This window comes from Rhopilema esculentum, chromosome 3, assembly GCF_057945365.1.
Source record: "Rhopilema esculentum isolate cy_ngs chromosome 3, ASM5794536v1, whole genome shotgun sequence".
In the NCBI taxonomy this organism is placed as follows: Eukaryota; Metazoa; Cnidaria; class Scyphozoa; order Rhizostomeae; family Rhizostomatidae; genus Rhopilema; species Rhopilema esculentum.
This window is the reverse complement of record NC_142817.1, coordinates 501,997-513,801: the sequence shown is the minus strand read 5'-3', so window position 1 is coordinate 513,801 and position 11,805 is coordinate 501,997. Positions and strand designations below refer to the sequence as shown.

At 36.1% G+C, this 11,805-nt stretch overlaps 1 protein-coding gene across 1 annotated transcript; it reads left to right on the top strand.

Moving 5' to 3' along the window:
- The first annotated feature begins 1,062 nt into the window (after positions 1–1,062).
- LOC135692699 (mitochondrial import inner membrane translocase subunit Tim17-A) lies at positions 1,063–7,219 on the top strand. Its single transcript, XM_065210948.2, has 7 exons — positions 1,063–1,175; positions 2,779–2,878; positions 4,720–4,777; positions 4,904–5,032; positions 5,550–5,660; positions 6,439–6,554; positions 6,737–7,219. The coding sequence occupies exons 1-6, from the start codon at positions 1,150–1,152 to the stop codon at positions 6,540–6,542; spliced, it is 528 nt and encodes a 175-aa protein (XP_065067020.2). The 5' UTR covers positions 1,063–1,149; the 3' UTR covers positions 6,543–6,554; positions 6,737–7,219.
- The last annotated feature ends 4,586 nt before the right edge of the window (positions 7,220–11,805 follow it).

Here is an 11,805-nt window from a genome sequence, read left to right as displayed (position 1 = left end):
CTCAATCTCCCTCCTAATAATTTTGCCATATTTTTCGAAAATGGTACCCATTGTTCTGCACATGTTTCAAAAACAGATAACGATAATGCCGCACTTTTCAGAAAAAGGTACCCCTAAAAAATGGCACGTCCCCCTACCTTCAAAAATGTTAATGTACCCCCTCCCCCCGCCCAACAAAAGCCTAAACAACAGAATTGGAAATTTTAGACTGGCCTTTTAGGTTAAACGTTTTATCGGTACCAGAGTATTATGTTATATGATTTTTTTGCTATAATTCTAATTATAACCATTGAAAATGTGCCCTTTTTGAGTAGCATTTCCATCCAACTAAACTTTGATAAATCGCAAAGAAATACTTAAAAAACCCACCAAACCAGATTAAATATGTTTATTCATTTATCCACAAAACATAGTCTGATATATTTTTTGGAAGGGAAAAAATAACACAAATTTTGTTTTGAACATCATAGCTCGTCCAATTTTTTACATATTCAGCTGATTTTGCATATTTAGAAGTGTTTCATTGTGTTTTTATGTCATGTGGCTAAAATTATAAAATTAAAAAAAATAGTTTTCTTGACATCACACTTAAAAATTATGTTGAGTCCGCGAATCTCAGCAGGTCCATTGCAAGGCACGCAGGGGTTTAGGGTACGATTTTGTTGCCGATTTATAAAAGTTTGATCGTTTTTGTGAAATATATTACATACTTCTCGATTAACTAATTACGAAGGAATTTCGATAAACGGTTTTTTGGCGATACAGAACTTGAAAATGGCTTTGAAAAAAGGAAACATTTCACAGCAAGAAAATTTACTATTAGTGTCCAGGAAGAAACGAGCTCCTTCTGTTTACACATAGAGGCTTTTTTGCACTCCTTCTGTTTACACAATATCTGCATACAAACGTACAAACGCGAATTTTGATAATATTTTAGTAAATTTTTAGGGGTTTCCAAAAGATTTGAGAGGTTTAGGGATATTTGAGACTTTTTATAAGCTGTACGGACTTTAAAAGATTTTTAGAGAATTTTTCACAAGGTGAACGAAATTTTGCTGAAATGCTGAGGTGGCAGATGAAATGAGACGCTGCGGAGGCCGTATCACATTTGCGTCATTCACATGAGGCCTTTTTCATGTCAGTAGCAAGATGGAGGAATACGCAAGAGAGCCATGGTAAGAATCCCATCGTTCTGTCTTATTAAAACATAATTCTGTTATAAATAGAGTGATGATTTAGCAGCTTTAGCTTTTAAAAATACCACAATGGGCTGTAAAGTCTTTATTTAATACGTGCTTAGCCCTGTTTCCAAAGAACAGAAAGGTCTATGGATGTAGGCCATTTTTCGGAGTTTGGGTAAAATAACATCCCCTTTCTTGAAAGAATAGTAATATACCCTGATGAAATCACGTTGCTATATTAATCATTCAAGAAGCAATAAATGATCATCTCATTCTCCGGGGTTTCCCCTGTTTTGAGCTCGAGAGAAAGTTATGTCTTTTCTTGAAATTGGGCAAAAATGCAGATAAGCTCCTTCCTTTGTTTGTGGTAACATTAATTCCATTTTCTTGCAATTTTCCTATTTCTTCTGAAGTAATTTCAATGCATTTAACACCTTGAGTTTTTGCAAAAATAAGATCATTTAAAACCTTTTTAGGGTGAAACATATCCATCCCATGTGACCATTCACAATATAATAGTTATATAACACATTTGTATTTCACTGATGGACTGCTTTTGATTGCAACAACTAGTATGAGATGAATTTATTATTGTAAATTGCTGCTATTAATATCAAGTAAACTGTTAGGTATTCAATTTTTTATCTTTCTTCCTTTGAAGGGCCTCTCCAGCCAAAAATGATATTCATTTTTATTATTGAATAACCTTCAGTTTTTTGTGTGCATTATTTTTGGCAGATATTTTATTGTTTTAATGGTCTAGCAGGCAGTTGAATTTAAATTCTGTAGAATGTATTGGTGTGCCAATTAAAAAAGTCCACTTTTTTCCTTGCACTTCAAATCAATTTGTCTAAACACAAAGTTCATAAGCTGTTTAAATCAGAGAAACGAGCATATGAGCAGTAAAACCAAACTTAAAAGATATAAATTACCAAAAATAGAAAAACTGTGAATCATTCAATCCTAGAATGCCAAAGAAATTCAGAAAACATAATCAAATTGGAAATTATAAAGGAAAACCTTAATCAGATAATAACTTTTCTCAAAAAAAGATCAAACTGGAAGCATGAATTTGTCCTGAAGAACTCAGCTTAACATGGCCCATATGCCTGGCAGGAACATCTACTGGCAAAGAAAAAATGTAATGTACCATGGATTGGGCCATTAAAAAAATGTAATGCACCATGGTTATCTTCTAGATAACCCAGATTCTCCAAAAGTCTATAATGATGATATGTTTCATATGGTTGACAAAGCCCTGTCATCTTTCAGTCTAGCAGTTTTGGCATTGATAAACATACAAAGAAAAAGCTGCTATTGTGTAGACAGTAGGAGTCTCTTTTTTCTTTTGGAGTCAAGTGGTGGTTTTTTAGGCATGCAGTACTGACTGGACAACTATACTGGTAATGTGCTTGCGTTTTTCTGTATGACCTTTTTTGATCCACAACTTGGTATGTATTTTCATCTTGATCTTCCGGGCCCTTATCCTGATGTTTTGTACCCTGAGTGATGGCAGGCAAAAATACTTTTAGTATGATGTAAAATGTTTGTTTTTTCATTCCATTTTCAAGTTTTGTACTACCAACAATTTTTTTAGTCCATACAGAATAGTGGATGATTGTGGTGGGGCATTTGCCATGGGAGCAATTGGTGGTGGTCTATTTTCATTTATCAAAGGATGGAGGAATTCACCCCCTGTAAGTGTATAATTTTTTGTCACCTGCTTATCTATATAATACAAGGAATGTTCCAAAGGGTAATATTTTTGTGATGCATATACCTTGCTGTATGGTTTAAGGCCAGCTAGGTTTGGGGGGAACCAAATATTGTAACAACATTCTCTGGGACTTCAAGCTGTTTTTTTTATTATAAATTTCCACTGTAACCTTAAGTAATTACTGTTATCCAATTTACCAATTTATCACTAATTTTTTAGTTATTATTCCTTTAAAGAAAATGTTTAACTAATACAGGGGATGGTCTCTTCTTAATTTGTTTATGAATCTATTGAGATAGCCTCTTTGGTTAGGCGGTCTCTGCAAATGATTAAATGAATCTATCAAGAGAGCCCCTTCAGTTTGCTATATATGTTTAGTTTTACCAAGCATTTAGCTAAGAAAACTTTAGAAATATAAAATTATGCAATGCCAAAAAACAAAGCCATAACCACTGTCTTTAAGGAGTGAGCAACTTTGGTTTTTTGTCCACTTTTCTGTACAAGTTCTTAAGTCTTGTGTGAATCCTCTATGTGCTTGATTTACTCTGAGGATGGTTAAAAATTTCTGTATATCTGATCAAAATTAAATATATATATATAGGCCAATAAAGAAAAGAAGGCATTGAATATGCCATTATTAACATGTTTTCATTATTATTTATTGCATGGAAACTCGCCATTGTTACCACCATTTTGGATTTACCCTGGTAGCAAAACAAGCATTTCTGCAAAATTTCCAAGCCTGAGAAGCCTGTAATGTTAGATTTGGAAGTACAAGAGTCTACAGGCATACAGTCTTTGTGATATGAGGTGGCAATCACACAGGCATGCCAGCACACACGCCCAACTGTCCAAGGCATGGAAAACATCTTAAGGCTGGAATACACAAGGCATTTAATTGCCAGTCAACTAAATGCCTGTTGTTTAATCCAATAAAGATGACTTTCATCTATGATTCAATTTGCCTCATTGTCCCTTACTCGGAAAATGCATAAGAATAGGCATCGATAGAAGTTGGTTAATCGTAGAAATAAAGTTAGCGTTGATAAATTCGCTCTAAATCAAGACGATATGTATGGCATGTTTTAGTGCCATCCACAAATTGACAAGGAGCTATTAGAAACTGTCCTTCAAATGCTCTTGTCAATACACTGAACAATAGCAATCAAAGAGGATTAAAAAATACAAAAAGAACTTCCGGGCATTTTATTGCCCGAAAGTTGAACATGTTCAACTTTTAAAATGGAAACTCCGGAATGTTGATAATTTGAAAATGTATGGCAATAATTAGGTAACCTCTGCGAATACACTAGGCATTTTACTGTGAGTCAACTAAATGCCACAATTAAATGCCTAGTGTATTCCAGCCTTTACACACAAAATGAACAATTCATGAGAAAATTTTATTTAAAATTCAATAGCCTTAAAGTTCTAAAATATATTTCTAAAGCAGTAGGAGGTGAAAGTCATCAAATTTTAAGCCAGTTTTCACAAGTGTTAAAGTATGTCCATAATGGATTTAACAACAACTTCACAAAGTAGTTAAATATTCTTCAATTGCTACATTATCATAAAAGGTAGATCAATCATATTGAGAGCTAATTTTCTGATGAATATCTCTGTTGATATCCACTACCTTAGCTTTGATATGAAATTCAATGGTGTTGGGTGGCAATATTCAAAAGGACTATGTTTATGAACAATTGACAAATTTATGAACATTTTGTTATGGAAATTCACAAAGCTTAAGGGTAAGCAGATGTCCCTTTCCTCATTGAAATTCCTAACTTATAATTACATTTATTTTTCCTCTATTCACAGGGGCAGAAATTTGTTGGTAGTTTAGCTGCAGTAAAAACAAGAGCTCCAGTCTTAGGAGGTATGAATCAATATAATTTGATCAAAGTGTTTATTTTAATTTGTTTGTAAGATTTTGAAAAAGATATAAAAGTTCAGATGTAGATGTTTAATTTTTTTATATGGAAAGTACTTCTGTTTCTTCAAGGAAATTTTGCTGTCTGGGGTGGAACTTTTTCAACATGTGACTGCTGCTTGATGGCAATTAGAGGAAAGGAGGACCCTTGGAATTCAATTTTCAGTGGAGCAATTACTGGAGGTGTCTTAATGGCTAGAGGTATGCTTTATGTTACACAAAATTCCAATTTTACACTTGTGTATGCTGTATTGACTTTAAATGTATGTACGGCAGGCCTTGTGAGGAGCAAAAAGCAGGTGCTTGACAAACTGAGCACCTTCAATATTCTAGGCGCTCGATTTAGCATCATCAACTATCATCAATAACAAAATTTGCTTTTTGGCATTTAGTTTTGAGACAGAATAAACATGCTAGGAGCTCGACCAATCAAGCTCCTAGAACTTTTTAGGCGTGTGTGCAGGGCACTTGATTGAGCTTGAGTACCTCTCCTTGTAAGGCTTGATGTTTGCATCTCTACATACATCTTTAAATATATTCTACAGTTGATAAAAATTGTTTCTGGATTTCTGGTGAATCTTCACAATACTTTTTCACAATTCACAATACAATAATTGGTAAAAATATTTTTGCATAATTTTCTTGCTGAAAAGATTTTCTTGTTCTATATGGAGTTCATGCTTTACAATTTTTGTCAAAGTCAATTTCTGTGTTCCAGCTGGACCATCTGCAATGGCAAGGTCTGCAGTTGTTGGAGGAATTTTGTTAGCTTTAATAGAAGGTGTTGGTATCATGATAACTCGTATGACAGCAGAGCAGTTCAAACCAGGTATGGTAGTTGTTTGTTTGTTAAAAATCAACTCATTTGTGATTGTGTTCATTTGATAGCAGGAACTGTGTCTTACATATGCCAAACTTTTGTGGCAGCTTGGATGCCGGATTCCCACAATGTTCAGAATAACAGACCAAATATTCAGCAATTCAAGATATTGACAATATTTGCAATATTTGTAGTGCATAGTTTTAGTGATCTTGTCTTACTTAGCTGCATTGATCAAAAGAAAAATTTTGGCTTGTAATTACAACTCCTTTTAAGGCAAAATAATAAGGTGTGTTTAATGAACTAAGAAGTCTTTTAGGGATGTTTACTTGCACTAATTACGTTCGGTCAGTTGAGCACAATTGTATTGTTGACACTTAATAACTCTCTAGGTATGACACTCCATTTTTAGGTATAAGCACACAGACCCTTGAAGTAAAATCACCCTTTTAAGCAGGCTAGCTTGAATTTTGCCCAGTTTAAGCACACTTAAGCAATGCAATTGTATCCAGATTTCATTTGGTATGCTGACACATTATCCATAAATGCAGTTTCTCATACTATTAAATTATACGTTTTAAGAGTCTGTTAAACAGGCCTGGCCATTGGAGGCAGGAGATCATCACCCACACCTCAGCTCCCTCCTGGATCACTCAAGAAGGATGATTAATTACCCCCCTCTCCACCAATCTCTCAAGTCCCTGTCTACTGGTTTTGATTTATTTTCATAGTCTTAACCCCTCTGAAACGTTTATGACATTTCTAAATTTTAGCTATTGCATTGCAGTAATGCCACAAATGCCAGCTGATCCTATGCAGCTGCCTCCAAAACCAGTGGCATCAATGCCACCAAAGCAACAATCAGAGTGGGACCAGCAGCCGCAATTCTAATAGAATGTATTGGTTAGTAGGAAGTTTTATTTCCTTTTTTTGTCTCAGTTAATAAACAGCTGAGACTTGAGCTTCTGTAGACACAGTTTGCAACTGGTATTGTTTTTCATGAGTTGATTCATTATTTAATGATAAATTAAGTTCTACTAATTTATTATTTAAGAATGTTATGGAGATAAATTTCTTTTTTCTAGATTATTAGATGCTATTTTAAAAGATTGGATTTCATTCAGTTCCTTGTACATAATGACCTTGAAAAAGGCTGTTCAGTGGAACAGAAAGAATATTCCTGTGGTGAGGCGGAACTTTAGTAGTGCCTTTATGAAAGTTTCAGTTGGCAAGGTGTAACCTTGCAGACACCTGTTCTGGCACAAGACCGAGTTTGACCTTTGTTTGTTTCGAGTAAAAATTTCTCAAGGCTTCATAACAGGCATCTTTGGGACAAAATCTATCATGAAGAAGCGTCTTTATCAAATGGGACCAAATTAATGGATGACTGAAAGTATGCTCCCGACTGACAAATCCTCCTTTGAAACTGATTTATTTAAACCAGTTTAATGTCATCTCTGTAATAAGTGCAAATCTCTCAATTACTTCCTTCGATTATTTTGTGCAAATTTCTAATGATTTAAAGTGTATTTGGTAGTAGCTTGAAGATATACATCAAACAACAGTTGCGTTTCTTTTTTGCAACCTATCCTAAAGGCTACAATTCAATTGGATTTTATAGTTAATCGTATTTAGAAATGCAGCACCGGTTTGTGGTTTTGTCGAAATTTATGTGACGGTAGATATAAAGACCTCAAGGAATCTATTTGCCCGTAGTCAAGCAGCTGGTGAAAAACTTTCTATAATGCCCGAGCTGATTCACCAAGAGAGTGAAACTCGAGAAGGGCGGGCCAAGGCTGTCGGCCTTTTGCTCATCACCAATGTCGATTGTTGTCTACTGGGAAATCATCTTTGTTAAGACACGTCTTTTGATATTTGCTTTGCATCTTTAAGGAATACCAGTTTTATTCCGAATCTACAAAGCTGATAAGCGCATTTGGGCAGGGGCGCAAATTAGTCTCACAGCCCCCAAGATTTCCAACCAGACGGTCCTTTCTACGGCTCTTTGACCGGGGGAGAACATTATAGACAAGAGAGAATGTTGTTCCATTGACTAAGCGATTTGTGAAAAGTGGGTTTTTTCTACGGCTCTGGGAATGGGTGAAAACGTTACTGGTAAGAGAGAATAATAATTTTGAAAAGTCATTTTCATTTCATTTCAAAATATTTATACAGGTTATAAGGTATATAGTTGAACAGCCAAGACTCTTAATTAGCGTAGCAGCTGAAGCATTGTATGGGCTGTTTGTTACAATTCTTGTAGCTCTATTTTGGATTTTTTGCAGGACGCTAATTTTTTATTCACTAGAGCAGCCCCAAACGGAACTCAAATGGAGCTCAACAATTCCTCTATACATTTTATTGAGAAAAGCAAATGGGAGATATTTCTTAGTTTAAGTGCAAGGGATCGATTTGCCTTGGTTTTGACAGTATCGATATGTTTGTCCCATTCTAGTTGACTGTCTATCTGAACACATAAATACTTTGTATTGGTAAACATTTCAATTTTCTGATCACCTATTGAAAAAGATGGTAAAGCATCAGGCTGGCATCAGGATGGTAGAGCATCAGGTTGGTCCTTTCTATGGCTCTGGGAATGGGTGAAAACGTTACAGGGAAGAGAGAATGCTGATCTGTGACTAACCGGACTTCATAATAATTGTAAAAAGTCGGTCCCTTTCTATGGCTCTGGGAATGGGTGAAAACGTTACAGGGAAGAGAGAATGCTGATCTGTGACTAACCGGACTTCATAATAATTGTAAAAAGTCGGTCCCTTTCTATGGCTCTGGGAATGGGTGAAAACGTTACAGGGAAGAGAGAATGCTGATCTGTGACTAACCGGACTTCATAATAATTGTAAAAAGTCGGTCCCTTTCTATGGCTCTGGGAATGGGTGAAAACGTTACAGGGAAGAGAGAATGCTGATCTGTGACTAACCGGACTTCATAATAATTGTAAAAAGTCGGTCCCTTTCTACGGCTCTTGGAATGGGTGAAAACGTTACAGGCAAATGAGAATGTCGGTCCATTGACTAACCCGACTTTATAATAATTGTGAAAAATCTGTCCTTCCTATGGCTCTGTGACCTGGTGAGAATTTAATACGCAGATTCGCAAGATTTAATTTTAGTCCAGGCTAAAGTCAGTCCTTTCTAGTAAAGCACGAAAAAAGTCCGGGGCGTGGTTTCTAACTAATGAGGTGGTCCTAACCAAAACAGTATAATCCCGTTATAACGTATTCGGTTATAACGTACTTTCGGATATAACCTACTGGTGTACTTGGACCCGGAAAAACGTCCGTACTTAACATCCAAAGTACCCCGCTTATAACGTACTCGTTTCTAACGTACTTTCGGTTACAGCGTACTTCTTCTTCGACCTTTCTAAACAATTTCCGTCAGATATAACGTACTTTGTGTGTCTTTTTAAAAATCCATTGTGTTGTGTCAAGGTGCCATGTATCATAGGAGAAATAAGACCACGAACACCTTCGCGATTTTTTTATATTCTATTATTGTTTCATTGATTGATTCAAATGCCGTCCAACAGTGGCGGGGTGGCTATGTTTTCCCTTGGGTTGCCAAGTCGATTTTTGCGCCCTATCTTTACATCGCGGTTATATAAAAGCACGTGTTTCTAGAAGAGAAATCAATTTTGGCAACTTGAATTCAAAACTTCCTGAATAGATTTTGACTAAAAATGCGGGTATGAATGGAAAAAATTATGTAATCCTAACATTGGACCTTCTCGAATGTCCAGCAATTTCGAATTGGTTTATTTTTTAGGGTCGGCCTATAAACTAATCAAAGACATTCTATTCATTTACATTGATGTTTCTAAGAGTAAAATGACATAGAAAACAATTTTTTTGGGGCCAAGGGCGCCGGAAGCACGGAGGCAGCAGGGGCAGCTGCCCCTTGCCCCGACTCTACAGGGGCAGCGGGGGCAGCACTGTGCCCTTGTGAAAATGGCACTATGTTTATGCAAATGGAATAGTGAGATAAAACATTAGTGCGGTTAGGAACAAAATGAACGCAATTAAAACATTGGGTGCATTTGTTATGAACCTATATGCAATAATGCTATTTCTTTCGGCAACACTCTAAAATGTAGGAAATTACAGTAGAATAAGGCGTGTGGCGTAATGGAGGCATCTTGGGCCCCCTTGGGAAAACTGAGATGGGACCCCTTTTAACGGACTCTAGTAGAGCATATCAAACACTAATGCAATACGCAACACTAACCCAAGTTAACTAGTAGAAGCTTCAATTGAAATAATCTAAAAGCTTTTAAAAATGAGGTGAACTTTAGCAAAGTCATCAGAATTTATAAGAAAGAAGTTGCCATACCAATAGAGAAGGTTACAAAGATGGAAACCCTTTGATCAATCATAACTTAAATTTAATGCCATAAAGAATAAGAATGTCTGCCAGAGCTCACAAGTCATTTCAATTGTACAATTCATTTGCACTTTCATGTGCAATTGCAGAACGTACTTTTAGCACAATGCAGCGTGATACGACACGGTAGCCAACAGCTCATGGGTTGGGGGAGGGGGTTAACTAAGCCTAATTTTGAATGTGTCATTTTGGTCAAAAAGTTTGGACCTATAATTCCGTGAATGTCTGAAAAATTTGAAGCATAATTCCGCAATCATGATGACAACTATGTCCATAATTCCGCAAAGCAAATAACATTTTTAAAGCACAACAAAATCATCAAACAAATTTTGCCTCTCCTTTGCCGAGAAATCTCCATATTGCACATATTTCTAACTGGACATTTATTTTGTTAATGCTCATTCTCCCTCCTAATAATTTTGCAATATTTTTCGAAAATGGCACCCATTGTTCTGCACATATTTCAAAAACTGATACCGATTTGTCTAATGCCAACAAAACATTGAAGATGTCGAGCTAAGCTGATGCTGCAGTCAACAACATCTGGATATTCAGAAATGCTTTTCAGACTTTTCCAAACTATATGGCCTACAACAAGTTAGTTGAAAGTGTTGTTTTTTAGTTGCATTGTTTACAACTTAGGTTTAGGCACTTTTTACTTACCCTGGTTATAACTTACCTCGGATAAAACGTACTTAATCTGCCGGTCCCTTAAAGTACGTTATAACCGGATTTCACTGTGCTGAATTCTTTCTATTCGTTCTACAAATCAGTGCAAAACATAGATGTATGATGCGGAATGACGTTCTGGAAAGGTATTCTTATCCTGAACATACGAGAAATCAAACGACAAATTCGATGGGCCTTTAGCGTTTGGCTCAAAGGAGCACGTAGCCAAAATCTCAGTAGGCCAGAAAATTGAATTTTGGACACATCTATATAATAACAATAAAGAATAAAAGGCGATAGAAATGAAAATAAGAATAAACGAATATATATGTTGGTGTATGCAAGAAATAAGCCGGGGTCTATGGTGCCTCATAAAGTAACGAATTCCATTCTAAGACTAGAATTAATCAAACGTAAAAAAAGCATGCCTTATAAAAATAGTAAAATGTTTTAGAAAATTGCAAAAGAATAACTGCAAGGAACATTCTGGAATGTATTTTAGTCTAATCTAGAGGGCGTGAGCGCAAAAGTTGCTCGCTTCGCTTGCAGGGAAGCCTCTACTTTCAAGTATGCCTCTGTCAACCTAGCCTGTGCTCCAGACCCCTAACTTGAAAGTAGGGATCTGGGACACAGGCAATGTCAAACTCTCGCCGGCCTTCCAATGTACCGCTAGCATAACGAGTGCCTCAATAAAAATGATATGGCATAAAATATTGAGAAGCATTTTAGTGCGTTTTTCAAAAGTTGGGTTTTTAGTATAACAATACTATCAATTCGAGCCCCCTCGCTTTGAATTTCTTGGCGCCGCCCCTGGAAAGGTAAATATTTTACCTGGTGCCCCTCTCAAAAGTGCCAAATGACCAAACACAGTCCTAAAGAAAATACATAGTCTTCATACATTTTTATTTTTGTTTATCTGCTTAGATTTGTTTTGAAGAGTCAGTCCATTTCATATGCGAGTTGGTCCAACTTGTCTAACACCCCTCTAAGCTTTGCGTGTTCAGTTTCTTTTATGGCATCGTTAAAACCTCTCATACCTTTAGGCATCTTTCATGCTTTTTAGCGTTTTTTTATGCTGTTAGGTA

What these genes read in the sequence shown, in the direction of transcription:
- LOC135692699 (XM_065210948.2), top strand. Translation starts at nt 1,150, where the DNA reads ATGGAGGAATACGCAAGAGAGCCATG. An exon ending in GATGGAGGAATTCACCCCCT is followed by an intron (nt 2,879 to 4,719) that starts GTAAGTGTATAA and finishes CTCTATTCACAG; the next exon opens with GGGCAGAAATTTGTTGGTAG. An exon ending in AAGAGCTCCAGTCTTAGGAG is followed by an intron (nt 4,778 to 4,903) that starts GTATGAATCAAT and finishes TGTTTCTTCAAG; the next exon opens with GAAATTTTGCTGTCTGGGGT.